Source organism: Neoarius graeffei, chromosome 28 (assembly GCF_027579695.1).
Source record: "Neoarius graeffei isolate fNeoGra1 chromosome 28, fNeoGra1.pri, whole genome shotgun sequence".
Classification (NCBI taxonomy): domain Eukaryota; kingdom Metazoa; phylum Chordata; class Actinopteri; order Siluriformes; family Ariidae; genus Neoarius; species Neoarius graeffei.
The window spans coordinates 50572257-50588866 of NC_083596.1; the positions used below are offsets into that span (position 1 = coordinate 50572257).

At 42.5% G+C, this 16610-nt stretch overlaps 1 protein-coding gene across 1 annotated transcript in view; it reads right to left on the reverse strand.

Moving 5' to 3' along the window:
• tenm1 (teneurin transmembrane protein 1) overlaps positions 1 to 16610 on the reverse strand; it is a 148280-nt gene that overhangs the window by 31894 nt on the left and 99776 nt on the right. Inside the window, exons 6-11 of the mRNA XM_060913129.1 lie at positions 16073 to 16281; positions 14736 to 14898; positions 9090 to 9191; positions 8624 to 8818; positions 8263 to 8463; positions 1 to 173 (exon numbers count right to left, since the gene is read on the reverse strand). The exon at positions 1 to 173 is cut by the window's left edge and continues 13 nt beyond it. Of these exons, the coding sequence (XP_060769112.1) occupies positions 1 to 173; positions 8263 to 8463; positions 8624 to 8818; positions 9090 to 9191; positions 14736 to 14898; positions 16073 to 16281 (1043 nt within the window). The remainder of the gene's footprint in view (positions 174 to 8262; positions 8464 to 8623; positions 8819 to 9089; positions 9192 to 14735; positions 14899 to 16072; positions 16282 to 16610) is intronic.

A 16610-nucleotide genomic window follows, 5' to 3' on the forward strand; every position in this document is an offset into this window, starting at 1 on the left:
TTCTCCCTCCCATCCAGCGTGACACACACACCGCCCGTCCTTACACTCCCCATGTTCCTCACAGATCGGATGACAGGCTTGTCTGTCACAGGATGGCCCCACCCATCCATCCTCACATTGGCACCGCCCACCAACACACATGCCATGGATGCTGCATGGCATTGGACACACTTCTATGAGAGAACCATAGGAGAGAATCACAGGAGCATCTGTGATTAAAAGATGAAATAATAAAATGTGAGAAAAAGAAAGAAAGAAAGACCAACAAAAATTTAAGAGAAATAGATACATTGATTTGCAAAAAAGGAAAATACACAAAAACCAATAAGAACAAAGAGAAGGAAAATCGGTGAGAAAAACAAGAAAAAGGTGAATGAATAAATAAATACATAAATAAATAAATAAGAAAGAAAGAAAGAAAGAAAGACAAGAAATGAGAAAGCATTAAAGGGATCCAGAAAGATAAAACACACTTCCTTTATGTCTAATGCTTATGAATAAAACATGCAGTAAAAGTTCATTACACACTGCTGTGTGTGTGTGTGTGTGTGTGTGTGTGTGTGTGTGTGTGTGTGTGTGTGTGTGTGTGTGTGTCAGAGAAGTCGGTTTTAATAATCAGTTCATGATGCTGAAATGGTGTGAGACATGAAGAAAAGCCATTAAATATGAGTGACACACTGCGCGTCCTCTGTCACACTCGTTCATCTCGCTCTTTTCTTCTCTCTTTCTCGTTCATTCCTCCTTCCCTTTGATCTCCTGAAGGATAATTCACCTGCTTTAAGGATTTTCAACTGAACTCTCATTAGCAGGTCAAGAAACACAGCGTATTTGTTCCCATCCTACAAAACTGTCAGGGTTCCCTTGCCAGTCTGGAACACCACTGTTGAATAAAATCACGCCTGTCCAGCTTCACCCTGCGGTTTGTATAATGCTAAACTGTCGGCGTAGTAGAGCCATTCCACCGAATCGGTGCCATTTCCGTCCCTAGAAAATTATATGTATAAATGCACATAAAAATGTACTTTAAAATACATTTCCTTATTACGCAGAATGTCCTGCACACTGATCTGATTTCAAATTTAAGATACATAATTGTAAGGATTAATAAAAACTACCTAAAACACTGAAAAATAGCATGTGTTACCTGTCCCCGCACTCTAACTTTATACTTAACTATGAAATATTATGATTAAAATCCTTCAGAAACAGTATTTCTTTTGCACTGTTGTGTGACTCCATATCCTATCCATGGTTTAAATATATTTTTTCATAAGAAATCCACAATATCTTAGTTAAAATACACATTTTAGTCGTGTCCCTGGGTTTTCACTCAGTCCTGTTACCCAAACATATTACCCCATCTGGCAAATTTGGAACATTCCATAAATCACATGCTCAACAGGAAGTTACATCACTTGTGTCTTCTGAACAGTGGCGGCTGGTAGTCTTTCAAACAGGGGAGGCTGGTCGGTTACGATATTTCCAGATTTTAAAAGAAAAAACACATCAATTTTGCCCATACTCTTGCCTCTGATCTGGCTGATTGTTGGCAGGGTCACAAACTGTGAAATAACAGGTTCTTTTGGCCCATTAGCCTACTGTCCAATATACATGATGGTGGTGTTGGGGGGGGGTATATTTTAATCTCATCTCATTATCTCTAGCCGCTTTATCCTGTTCTACAGGGTTGCAGGCAAGCTGGAGCCTATCCCAGCTGACTACGGGCGAAAGGCGGGGTTCACCCTGGACAAGTCGCCAGGTCATCACAGGGCTGACACACAGACACAGACAACCATTCACACTCACATTCACACCTACACTCAATTTAGAGTCACCAGTTAACCTAACCTGCATGTCTTTGGACTGTGGGGGAAACCGGAGCACCCGGAGGAAACCCACGCGGACACGGGGAGAACATGTAAACTCCACACAGAAAGGCCCTCGCCGGCCACGGGGCTCGAACCCGGACCTTCTTGCTGTGAGGCAACAGCGCTAACCACTACACCACCGTGCCACCCGGTATATTTTAACATTTTATATTTTAAAATTGTGGCATGTTGTTTAAAAATTGATCATTATTGAAAGCAGCTCTTTGTCAGGAACCTCAGCAGTAACAGCAGAGTGTTCTGGAATAGGCACAAGCACTGACCTTGGGGAGCCAAACATAGAGCTGGGGGCCACACATTTCATTCAGTGACACTTTCCCTATATTTTACTTATTTTGACTGAGAAATGTTTTATTGACAATTTTGATAACCCTTCACTTTTAATCCAGGTCTGTAGTGTGAAATGTTCTCGGCTGCGTTTTTGTTTAAAAATGTTTTCCAAATTGTAGCTGTGTTCAATTCATATCCAGAGAAATATATATTCCAATATAATATACTCAGCATAAACATTTTAAATAGATTCTATATTTTTGGTCCATCCATGACATATTACTAAAGTAGCCTATTTACTGTTGTTGATGTGGGTCACTTGCTGTTAGCCAATTCACTTTCTCGTACCAGGAGAGCTGAAAGGAACGAGTATTATTCCCTACCTTTTTCACCAAGTCAATTTGAGGCGTTGCTCTACCCTGCTCTTTAATTTTAATTTTTTTCCTCGAAAGGAAGACTGGCAAATAGCTTCGCCAAAATTAAATCAGCAATGCTTGGCATCCGTGTGCAGCTTTCTTGCTAGCTGACTAGCCCCCTCAAGTTCAAGTTCAGTCACTCAAATAAACGACATTTCTGGAACTAAGATAGCAAACTTGACAACACTATATTTACACTTTATTTACAATGAAAATATATACAAACTAAAAAAGCTGGTAGAAACCGTATGTAATGAATGAAATCGAAATGTAAGCTGCTCTCTTACAATACACCACAGCACTCGCGAATCTGCATGGGACTGAACTGAAATTCACCGCTGCCTGTCTATATTTGAAACGAGCTGTCAATCAAAGAAAATATCCGGCCGCTTTCACCAATCACCAGTCTCCTCGCGGAAAGCTTTGCCATGTCCCTCCCATGTGAGGCTAGGAGTCCGTGAGACTCCGTGGGTGGGCGTTTTCGCAGTATTTGTCCAATAACCGTCTTGCATTTTGAGATTGAAAAGCGCAGAGCTCCCAAATGCCACTGAAGTCCACTGAGGCTGGGCTGCATCGCGCTGTCACGAGGGGGAAAAACTCACGCACACATTAGGCGAACTGGGGAAAGTTATAACGGAATGATTTCGCACTGTAGTGGGTTGAGCACATATATTTCTATGATTCTGGATCTGAAATAGCAATGTTATAAGGTCGGCTATAACATAAGCCTAGCGCAATTCATCCTACACGATGTTCGTCATTTTTAGAGGAGGCTGAGCCTCCCTCGTTGTCTTAAAGCAATCGCCCGTGCTTCTGAAGGCCATGGGAAGACCAAAAGTTAGTTCTCTCATTTACTTTTCTGTATATTTGATGATTTTTTAACTTTGACTGATAAGGTCAATGTCAACATACTGTCCTGTTACTTAAGTTATTTCTTATAACCCGGATTCCAGAAAAGTTGGGACAAAGTACAAATTGTAAATAAAAACGGAATGCAATGATGTGGAAGTTTCAAAATTCCATATTTTATTCAGAATAGAACATAGATGACATATCAAATGTTTAAACTGAGAAAATGTATCATTTAAAGAGAAAAATTAGGTGATTTTAAATTTCATGACAACAACACATCTCAAAAAAGTTGGGACAAGGCCATGTTTCCCACTGTGAGACATCCCCTTTTCTCTTTACAACAGTCTGTAAACGTCTGGGGACTGAGGAGACAAGTTGCTCAAGTTTAGGGATAGGAATGTTAACCCATTCTTGTCTAATGTAGGATTCTAGTTGCTCAACTGTCTTAGGTCTTTTTTGTTCCATTTTATGATGCACCAAATGTTTTCTATGGGTGAAAGATCTGGACTGCAGGCTGGCCAGTTCAGTACCCGGACCCTTCTTCTACACAGCCATGATGCTGTAATTGATGCAGTATGTGGTTTGGCATTGCCATGTTGGAAAATGCAAGGTCTTCCCTGAAAGAGACGTCGTCTGGATGGGAGCATATGTTGCTCTAGAACCTGGATATACCTTTCAGCATTGATGGTGTCTTTCCAGATGTGTAAGCTGCCCATGCCACACGCACTAATGCAACCCCATACCATCAGAGATGCAGGCTTCTGAACTGAGCGCTGATAACAACTCGGGTCGTCCTTCTCCTCTTTAGTCCGAATGACACGGCGTCCCTGATTTCCATAAAGAACTTCAAATTTTGATTCGTCTGACCACAGAACAGTTTTCCACTTTGCCACAGTCCATTTTAAATGAGCCTTGGCCCAGAGAAGACGTCTGCGCTTCTGGATCATGTTTAGATACGGCTTCTTCTTTGAACTATAGAGTTTTAGCTGGCAACGGCGGATGGCACAGTGAATTGTGTTCACAGATAATGTTCTCTGGAAATATTCCTGAGCCCATTTTGTGATTTCCAATACAGAAGCATGCCTGTATGTGATGCAGTGCCGTCTAAGGGCCCGAAGATCACGGGCACCCAGTATGGTTTTCCGGCCTTGACCCTTACGCACAGAGATTCTTCCAGATTCTCTGAATCTTTTGATGATATTATGCACTGTAGATGATGATATGTTCAAACTCTTTGCAATTTTACACTGTCGAACTCCTTTCTGATATTGCTCCACTATTTGTCGGCGCAGAATTAGGGGGATTGGTGATCCTCTTCCCATCTTTACTTCTGAGAGCCGCTGCCACTCCAAGATGCTCTTTTTATACCCAGTCATGTTAATGACCTATTGCCAATTGACCTAATGAGTTGCAATTTGGTCCTCCAGCTGTTCCTTTTTTGGACCTTTAACTTTTCCAGCCTCTTATTGCCCCTGTCCCAACTTTTTTGAGATGTGTTGCTGTCATGAAATTTCAAATGAGCCAATATTTGGCATGAAATTTCAAAATGTCTCACTTTCGACATTTGATATGTTGTCTATGTTCTATTGTGAATACAATATCAGTTTTTGAGATTTGTAAATTATCGCATTCCGTTTTTATTTACAATTTGTACTTTGTCCCAACTTTTTTGGAATCGGGGTTGTAGATGATATTTGTTTATTTTAAAAATACAGATTTTTGGTAAATCATGAGAATGTGCTAAGTGTGGTCATGCTATTAGCGATGATGCCATGTGGCTTAATTCCATGTATTAGCTTATCCTAGGCTAAAAACTCAGTCCTGTTATTTTCAGAGTTTTGGTAACAGGACTGAAAAAAATGCAGCCATCTTTGACTTCCAAACCTTGTAATGTGTGTTGACCAATACACATTTTGAATAGTTAAATATGTGTGTTATTATAATCAGTGTTGAAAAGATATAACAAATTAAGTTTAATTTGGGAGTGGTACGACAAGCAAATGGCACCTATTCGGTGGAATGTGCCAGTAACACTCGGTAGCTACATTAGCCTTGTAGCTTTAGTGCAAAACTCACTGAGACAGGGGAAATAAAAGAGATTTCTGTTTAAACATTAATCCAGGAACCTTAGCCCTCGAATTTCTGACCAAATGCTTTATTTCAGGAACTTTAGGTCAGGAACCTTAGAGCAGGAATTTTAATTCAGGAACCTTATCACAGGAACTTTGATACAGGAATTTTACTTCAGGCACTGCAATCTAGGAACGACCACAGCCCAGGAACGCTAATTCAGGAACCTTGGATTCAGAACTTCAGTCCAATTTTAGTCCAGGTACTTCAATCCTGATCTAACCATAGACCAGGAACTTTAATTCAGGAACCTGAGCCCTGGAGGAACTTTAATTCAGGAACCTGAGCCCTGGAACTTTAGACCAAAAAGTTTCATCCAGGAGCTTTAGTCCTGAACCTTAAAGGTGGAACATTAACCCCCACCCCACAAAAAACAAACAAACAAACAAACAAACAAACAAACAAACAAACCCCAGCAACTTCAGTTCAGGAACCATAGATCTGGAGCTTTAGAACAAAATTTTAACCCAGGAACTTTAATCCAGAAACCTTCACCAAAATTTCAATACAGGAATTTCCGGCTCAAGAACTTTATTTCAGGAACCTTAAACCTAGAACTTTAAACATAATAATAATAATAATAATAATAATAATCTCATCTCATTATCTCTAGCCGCTTTATCCTGTTCTACAGGGTTGCAGGCAAGCTGGATCCTATCCCAGCTGACTACGGGCGAAAGGCGGGGTTCACCCTGGACAAGTCGCCAGGTCATCACAGGGCTGACACATAGACACAGACAACCATTCACACTCACATTCACACCTACGCTCAATTTAGAGTCACCAGTTAACCTAACCTGCATGTCTTTGGACTGTGGGGGAAACCGGAGCACCCGGAGGAAACCCACGCGGACACGGGGAGAACATGCAAACTCCACACAGAAAGGCCCTCGCCGGCCCCGGGGCTCGAACCCAGGACCTTCTTGCTGTGAGGTGACAGCGCTAACCACTACACCACCGTGCCGCCCAATAATAATAATAATAATAATAATAATAATAGTTCAGGAACTAAAAAAAAAAGCCCAGTATAAAAATTCTCTCTTCAAAACTTTTCTCCAGTTTGAAGATTTCCATTAGCAAGAAATAAAAACACCATACTGCATAAATGTGATTTTTGCCTCTGTCGGTTTATCTCTTGTGTTTGTTTTCCTTTTTTGCATATTTTTCACGACTGTTTTTTCCCCTTTCAGCTTTGGCATCACTGTTGCTCCAGACACAAGGCAGTGAATCACATGTTAAACTTTATATTTATAGTGAACTGAGCGGTGAAATCATTTTTAATATCCACATACTCATGAATTTAATGAGTTCAAGATGAATAATAATGTATTCGCGGCAGCCGGCGGCCTGTCAGGTGTCCAATCACGGCGCAGTAACACCGTACGTGTGTTAAAATATTCATCTTATTTAATCACGATATTAGAATTTTAAAACCTACATAATATGCTGATGTGGTTCTACTCAATCATGTTCTTTCTTTCTTTCATTCTTTCTTTCTTTTCTCTCTGGTTATCCTTCGCTTTATTGTCCTGATGTAAAATCAATCATATATATTTATATAATGAGGCAACACTTTCCATGAGGCTTGTGTTCATAAATCACCGCATTTGCGCTCCGGCAGTTCGAATGATTTATGAATTCAGGCTCCGTGGAAAGTCTGATGGTTTCTGGAGGCTCTCTCTCTCTCTCTCTCTCTCTCTCTCTCTCCATGTCCCTCCTCGTCTCGTTCCCCGTCGCTCTGAATATCATTCTTCATCGATACATACTGCATTACACATGATCACGGGTCGATACACACCTCATCATATCTAATCACGGATCAATGACATCCGCAGCATCGCTTTACAACTAAATCAATTTCACAAACGTGTTTTAAGAAGGAAAGTGAAGTTTTGAAGTCGATAGTAATTGTGTCAGCAAATTTCACTCTAAGAAAGCTCTTCTGATTATTTTCAGTCACTCGGCTGGATTTCTCTGATTGAAAATATATTTCTTTTAAAGTTGAGAAATAAAGTCAGGCTGCTTCCTGTTTGTGCTTCGTTATGCTCCGACTTCTTCTTGAACGCGTCTCCTGATCGTTCGCTTTTCCTGACTGAGGAACCTGAAGTCAGAGACTTTAGGAAATTGAACTTCTTTAGCCTGGGAACTTCAGAAATTTTAGCCAAAGAATTTGAAGCTAAAAAAACCCAAAAACAAACAAACAAACAAGAAAAACGTTTCTCCAGAAACTCAAACACAGAAACGTCAGGTTCAGAAATTCAGCTCAGCGTCTTTAGAGCTAGAATTTTCCCGAGGAACCTGGAAATTTATCCTCACATTACTCTTCCTGGACTCACTTTCAGCTCCCAAGAGTCCAGCTCCTACAACTTTTCCCAGAATTTGACTCCGCCCCTAAAACTTTTCACAGAGCCAGACTCCGCCCCTAAAACTTTTCTGAGACTCAGGTTCCATCCATACATATTTTCTCAGAGTCAGACTCCGCCCTTAAAATATTTTCCCAGAGTCAGGTTCCCAAGAGTCAAAACAAAAGACACACTTCTGTGGAGACGTCCATGTTGTGTGTTTTGTTTTTCCCACTTTGCTCGTCAAACGTACCAAAGTGAGAAATGACGTCGTTACATCTTGGGAATTACCGTTTATAAGGTAGCAGGTCCCCTGTGTGTGTTTTTTGTGTGTAGCTCACTTGTGTGTGTATCTGTGCGTCTAACCTGTAGAGCAGTCGGTTCCGGTCCAGCCCTGCTCACACTCACACACCCCTGTTTCGGAATGGTACGTCCCGTGTCTAGAGCACTGCTCCTTACAGGCCGGGAGAGGATTCTCACACATCTCTCCACCCCATCCGGCAGAACACACACACTCCCCACGCACACACACACCTCGACCTGAACATGTGGGGTCGATGCAGTCCACTGCAACACACACACACACACAGAGTTACAGTTCATTTAGTTCACTCTCTGCAGAACTGTCAGAAAGTGTGCATGCTGAGGGATAAATGAAGAGACAGAGTGTGTGTGTGTGTGTGTGTGTGTGTGTGTGTGTGTGTGTGTGTGTGTGTTGCCCACACACCTTCCTCACAGTTGTTGCCTTTAAAGGCTGGTGCACACACACACACTCCGTTGATACACTCTCCGTTGTTGGAGCAGGTGGGATCAATACATTGTCCGTCCTCCACTTCACACTCTGCTCCCTTCCAGCCGGCGTGACATACACACACACCCTTATCATACTCGCCGTTACCGCTACACAACACCGGGCAGGAGTCTGAAACACACACACACACACACACACACACACACACAGGTGATGGTTTGGTGTGTGTCATGTTCATGGCTTTGCGAGCGAGTTTATCACTGTCAGGTCAGTGTAAGATTTATGTTGTTACTTGTTGTGTTGTTGTCTCAATGTTTATTGTGCTTTTTGTTGCGTGTTTGTTATGCATTAGGTTGTGAAGTTAATGTGTGTGTGTGTGTGTGTGTGTGTGTGTGTGTGTGTGTGTGTGTGTGTGTGTGTGTGTGTGTGTGTGTGTTTGTACCTTTTGAACAGTCTGGTCCAAGGAAACCGGTGAAACAGTGACAGTGACCCGAAACACACTCTCCATTCCCGTTACAGTTCGTGGAACAACCGTCACTCATTTCTGAGCACACACACACACACACACACACACACACACACACACACACACACACACACACACAGGGTCACCAAGTACACCATCTAGGAAAAGTTTTGCTTGCAGCGTCCTTGAATTTAGCAAAGAACATTGATTTTTAGTGTGGGTGTTTGTGTGTGTGTGTTTATAAGAGTGTGTTATTTTGGAGTGTGTGTTATACAGAAGTGTGTGTGGAGGTCAGCTTTTCCACTCCACATCACTGAAGCGTTGCTTTCTATTACAAAAATAGAAAAAAAGGTTTTGTGATGATAGTTTGTGACCCGTGATATGTGTGTGTGTGTGTGTGTGTGTGTGTGTGTGTGTGTGTGTGTGTGTGTGTGTGTGTGTGTGTGTGTGTTTGTCAATGAAAAGATACAAAAGACACAGCAGTGAAAAAGTGCTGAGGTGACCGAGTCTTTTGAGTGTTTGAAATATTGATATGGAAAAATGATGATACACTGCGTTTGTGTGTTGATGTACCTGTAACTCACTGAGTTATTAAATACGTGTGTGTGTGTGTGTGTGTGTGTGTGTGTGTGTGTGTGTGTGTGTGTAAAACCAACCAAACAAACAAATGAACGAGTGTATGTTTCCTGAAAATGCTATCTGATACATGTCAAGAAAATAGTAAACTTTATGACCTGCTGTGATGTGTTCAGTGCGGTTTATTTGTTTCCCTGTACGGAGGATTGCACAAAACCTACTGAACCGATTTCTATGAAACTTGGTGGAATGGTGGAGCATGGGCCAAGGAAGAAGCCATTACATTTTGGAGGTGGCTCTACAATTTTATTTTCATTTTGAGAGATACAGCATTTGCCATACATCTTCAAATCCAGTATAAAGTTCGCTCGTGACAAAACATAGCCAATGTAGAAATACAATGGCTCTATAAGGGTACCAGTAATCCTCTGGCATACACATGTCGGCATGTGTTTCTAATAATTTTGGAAATATACATATCAAGTCATATAACGTGGGCATGATTGTCATAACGAGGTCTCTGCTCGCCTAACGATGAGCGACCACAAAATACCGTAACTTAAGATTTGTGACTCACATCTAACGAAATGTCCATGACAAGAAATCATCACCGTGCAAAAGAAAGTAAAATGATGATAACAGATCGAGGAAGAGACAGAGAAAGAAAGACAAAGAGACAAGTATGTCAAGACAGACAGGTATAGAGAGAGGAAATTTTATATAGCGCAAGTCTAAAGAGACAGAGACGTATTAAAAGAGAGGTAGTTTTATTGAGACAAAGACAGAGGTTCAAAGAGAATAATTCGACAACAGGTCGCGAAAGAGGCACATAAATAGAGAGAGAGATTAGCAGAGAAAGACAGAGGTAAGCACAGACATGTGGAAGTATGATATAGTGAAAGACAGGTAGCTTAGAGTAGTAGTAGTAGAGAGAGAGAGAGAGAGAGAGAGAGAGAGAGAGAGAGAGAGGTTGTAAAAGAGACAGGAAATGAAAGAGATGGCTATCAAGATTGACAGGCAGGGAAAGAGAGCGGTACAGAAATAGAAGAGGAAAGAGATACGTATAGAGATAGGTAGAAAATGAGAGATACAGTGCCCTCCACATTTATTGGCACCCCTAGTTAAGATGTGTTAAAAGCCTTAAAATAAATTAAATTTTTATTGCAGAAGCATAATCTCTCACTGAAAATTGTAGAAAAATGTAACCTTTAACTCAAGTGAATTAAAAAAATATCCCTGACTAAGAAATAATTATTTTTCATAAAATCACCTGTTCTACAATTATTGGCACCCATAACAATTCCTAGAAAATAAATGTAATTGAAGCATTTCTGTCATTTCTACTGTAGTTTATAAAGTTGATCAGAGTATCTAGGAACCTTTAATTAGTAATTCATCACATCCTGTTTCCCTGGGGTATAAATATGATGCGACACAGAGGCCTATTTCTCTTATCCACTCTTCAACATGGGAAAGACAAGAGAACACACCATTCAAGTCAGGCAGATGTGTGTCGACCTTCATAAATCAGGGAATGGCTACAAGAAAATAGCCACTTGCCTACACCGGCCCATATCTACAGTCAGAGGAATCACCAAGAAGTTTAAAACAACTGGAACAGTGGCAAACAAGCCTGAACGAGGATGCAAGCTTATCTTGCCACCAGGCACAGTGAGGAGGATGGGAAGAGAAGTAAAAAGTTCTCCAAAGCTCACTGTTAGAGAATTGCATCAAAGAGTAGCATCTTGGGGTCGCAAAGTCTCCATAACAACCATCAGGCGCTATCTACATGCCAACAAGCTGTTTGGGAGGCATGCACGGAAAAAGCCTTTTCTCACTTACAAGCATAAGCGTAAACGTCTGGAGTTCGCTAAGCGGTACTGGGACTTCAACTGGGACCGTGTGCTTTGGTCAGATGAGACCAAGATAGAGCTTTTTGGCAACAAACACTCTAATACATCACAAAAGATGAGTATGCAGAAAAGCACCTCATGCCCACTGTGAAGTATGGGGGAGGATCGGTGATGCTGTGGGCCTGTTTCTCTTCCAAAGGCCCCGGGAACCTTGTTAGGGTGCACGGCATCATGAACTCTTTGAAATACCAGGATGTTTTATATCAAAATCTGGCGGCCTCTGCCCGAAAGCTGAAGATGGGTCGTCACTGGGTCTTTCAGCAAGATAATGACCCCAAACATGTGGCCAAATCTACACAAAAATGGTTCACCAGACACAAAATCAAGCTCCTCCCATGGCCATCTCAGTCCCCAGACCTCAACCCAATTGAAAACCTGTGGGGTGAGCTGAAGAGGAGAGTGCATCGGAGAGGACCCAGGACTCTGGATGATTTAGAGAGATCGTGCAAAGAGGAATGGTCGAAGATCCCTCTCTCTGTATTCTTCCATCTTGTGAAATGTTATAGCAGAATATTAAGTGCTGTCTTGTTGGTAAAATGGAGTTGTACAAAGTATTAACATCAGGGGTGCCAATAATTGTGGCACACATGATTTCATGTAAAAGAATTATTTCTTAATGTGGGATTTTTTTCCCCACTGAATAAATGCACTTGAATTAAAGGTTGGATTTTTCTCTCTTTTTTTGCATTGTTGTCCTATATTATTTAAAAAAAAAAAATTATTAGGAGTCTAACGAGGGGTGCCAATAATTGTGGAGGGTGCTGTACTTAAACACACCTCTGAGAGTGACAGGTAGAGACTGATGTCCAGAACGAGAGAGATGAGTCGAGAAAAAGAGAGAAGGACATGTAGTGGGAGAGACAGATACGAAAAGAAACGAGAAATGTAGAACGCTGTAGGCGAATTAATATTTGAATACATTGGATTTTGTGTCATAAATATCTATCAAAGCCTCTGATGTCATTCGCATTGATATTATGTCGACATCATTGTGCAACAAGAGAAGATCAAGAGAAGCAGGAATCAGCTCATGGGTGTTTATCCATCAGGGCTAAAAGAACTCCAGCACACTTACTTCAGGACTCCTGTCAGTGTGCATCAGTTCCTGTTTTTCTGGTACTTTGTGAGTTCACCTCGCCTCATACGTTTGAGTTTTGTTCTCCTCATGGAGACATTTTGTTTGAATAACGTCTACTTACGCTCGCTCCCGGTGCTCTGGCTCTCTTTGCAATCGAGCTCACTCAAACTGACTCCTTGACAGCGTGACTGAGCCAAGAGCGGAAAGTGAAAATTGCAGAACTGCAGCTCAACATCCCAGGGAGTCCTCGAGGAAGTTGACAAGAGCAATTACAACAATAGCTCTCCACCACCATCACAACTGACTCCGTTCAGGAAACACGCAGCGCTGATCCAGACATGAAGCCTGAGTAAGCCAGAATTCCCCATGAAAAGCTCAACTATCACTCCAGTCTTCCTGCTCAGTTTTCCGGAGCGTAGCCGTGCATGTCTGCAGCGGCATGATGGTTCACCTACCATCGGAACCACTCGGTGTTCCTTCATCTTGGGATTTCAACCCTCTGGATTTTTTTACCATCATTCCTTTTAACAGCTGTCACTTCTGACAGGCCCTTCAGCTCTGGGATCAGCAGTGCGATACTTCAGCGATTTTTATTCATTTAAATTTCACAAGTTTTCTGGGGTACAGTTTTACAGATTTCACAACTGGGCTCTGCACACTTGACACTGAGAGCAAGTGTAATGGAAAAGCACTGCTAATGACTTTATAATAGATTCACCAAGGGCATCAGGTATGATCTGCCTTATCAGGATCATGAGAACTCAATAGAGAGATTGATCTCCTGGGCGATCTGGCAAGATCATCGACAGCGGTAGAAGAGGGAGAACTGATAGCTGGTAAGCAAGCTTGATTCTACTTCTTCATACTGCTCAGGAAGCCTGGTCATAATTAAAGCAGAGAGGCAAAACAGCACGTCAGGGATGGGACATATATCATAGTGCGCAAGTCAAATTCGGGAGTCTTCAGTTATCTTCAGGCAAATGCTCTGCTGAACCTGTGCAATCCCTAGAAAATTGAAAAGACACCTGGCACATTTACGGTACACACTTGATCAAAAATTCAACTAGCTAGAGGCTTTATTGGGAATGTAGGAACCCTTCTGTCCACCACCCTTGAGCAAACAAGGTCTGGGTGGTGCTGGATCTGGGGTTTACCCAAGAACACTGGGTGAAAGACAGGAACACACCCTGGATGGGAAGACAGTCCTGTCTCAGTGAATACATTTATATACAGGGGGCACCAATCCACCGACTGACAGGCTTCTGGGAGACGCAAGGAAACTGGAAAACCTTGAGAAACCCCACACAGACACAGGTAGAATGGTAACACAAGCTCAGGATCAAACCAGGATCTGTGGAGTTGGGAGATGGCAGAACTACTTCCCATACCACCCTCCTGTAGCCCCAGTGAATGCTTATGAGATAAGACACCCGAGCCCAACCATGACCCGGCAAGTGAAACTGAATTGCCATGAGATTCCAGTCGACATGGAGAAGCCACGGCCTAACAGTTAGAGAAACAGCTTTGGGACCAAAAGTTTGCCGGTTTGATTCCCCGTCCCAGCAGGAATGGCAAGCAAGGCACCTTACTATTACCTTTTATTACCTTTACTACTACCTTTACCAAGGCACCTTTCTCTTACTACCTGGCAAGCAAGGCATCTAACCCCCAACTGCTCCCCAGGATGGCGTTGTATGTTGCTCTGGATAAGAGCGTCTGCTAAATGCCTGGAATGTAAATGTAAAGACATTATTTCTATGCATAATAACTTTGATGATGGTAGGGTGTGGTTTCCTTCACGGAGGAAAGAAATTTGAAAATGGTGGACTGCCTGTCTGTGCTGCACAGACCCCTGGGAGATGGGGGGAGGGGTCCTGGACTCCACTTTGGGAATCAAGGATCTGTAGTGCCACCTCACCACCTGTACAAGTGAGCTAATGATTTGCTCCCCGGTATTATATCCTTTATACCCTCACACACACGTACACAAATGCCCTTGAAGGCCCTAAGGGTTTCTCCCATTGTGTGTGTGTGTGTGCGTGCGTGCGTGCTCACCTACAGCCGTGCTCTGCACCTTCACCTGCTCTGGTTTTCTGCCATCGTTGTAAACACCAATGTGCCATGTCCCTGCGTCCAGATACTCCATAAACACAGTTGCCATGGCAACACTCCGTCCATCCTGCTGCTGCTTCCCATCGAGCAGTTTCACGAAATCAAACTGCCCACACACACAAACAAAGTGTTACCAGTTTCACTTTATTTCCCATGTTACACCTTGCTCTCTCTCCCCCTTTATCTCTCTCTCTGTCTGTCTCTCTCTCTCTCTTTCTGTCGATCTCAACAACTTTCTCTTACTACCTGTCTCACTCCACAACTCTCTTTACCTGTTTAAACAGAGCTAAATATACTCACAGTAATATACTAGCATCAATGCCAAAGTACACACACACACACACACACACACACACACACACACACAGAGGACATTTATGTCTACCATCAGTAGCTCTATTTTTCTTCCTAATTAATAGGCAGGAGTGTGTGTTATGACAATCATTCTGGTTGAATTTCATTACTGACACACTGACTGTGTGTGTGTGTGTGTGTGTGTGTGTGTGTGTGTGTGTGTGTGTTGAACCTCTCTGTCACCCACACACTCTCTGAGTGTTCAGTTACATAAACATATGCTTGAGCATATGGGTGGGTCACACTGCGGTCATTGAAATTCAACACACACACACACACACACACACACACACACACACACACTTGGTGTGGGTGCATTTAACAACATCTCTATCTTACCCATACACACACACACACACACACACAGATTCAGATCCCACTTCATTAACAGGCACTAATTATCCACTCCTCTTGCTTTGCATCTGCCTACGTGTACAATCACACACACACACACACACACACACACACACACACACACACACACACACACACATGGATCCAGAAAAAGCAAAGAGCAGTGAGGAGCTTAGAATTGAATTATGCACGTCTATAATTTCCTTAACGATGTGAATGGTTCATGTGGAAGATATTGCTGCTAATGAGCTTTAATTAACGAGTGGAACTCGCCCAGTGCCAAATCATTAGGAATACGGAACATTGTGCCAATTATGAGGACTAAAAAAATGATCCGGAGACGATGCAGAACTCCGAGCCAAACAACCAATTCTGGCTCCTCAACCCTCTGTGTGTGTGTGTGTGTGTGTGTGTGTGTGTGTAATAGTTACATACAGTACATATGAGATAATATATGAGCAACTTTACGTGTGTGTGTGAAGTCCGAATGTGAATGTGTGTGTCTTTACTTGAATGTATATTGTGTCCTTTTACCTGAATGTGTGTGTGTGTGGACGCACGTTTGTACATACCTGTGTGTGTGTGGGTGGTGCGTTCCTCCGCCCATAGATGCCCAGCAGCGCACTGTGTGTGTGCGTGACGTTAAATCGGATGAACTCTGGATGCTGCAGAGCCATGCTGAATCTCCAGAAGCTGCTGGGTGGAATGACCTGGAGGAGCCGACCTTTGAGCTCAATCTCACCAACATCGTAGCCCCGCCCATGAGTCCACACCTCCTTATCTACAGAATTACAATACACATAAATCAGTACAGCGCAAAGATGCGCATCATGTCACCTTTAACCTCACAGCCCAGTCCCACACCGACAGCACCGAGCGATCTAAAATGATCTGGTAATTTAGCGTGATCTAGAATGACCTAGAACAATCGAGATAAATCAAGAATGATCACCAGCGGTTTAGAATGATCCAGGATGATCTGTAATTGTCTGGAAGAACAATCAGCAGTGGTCCAGGTGATCTGGCTTGACCTAGAATGACGCAAAATGATCTTGACAGACCCACAGTGGTCAGAATGATCTAGAATGATCTAAAAGAATGACTTAACAT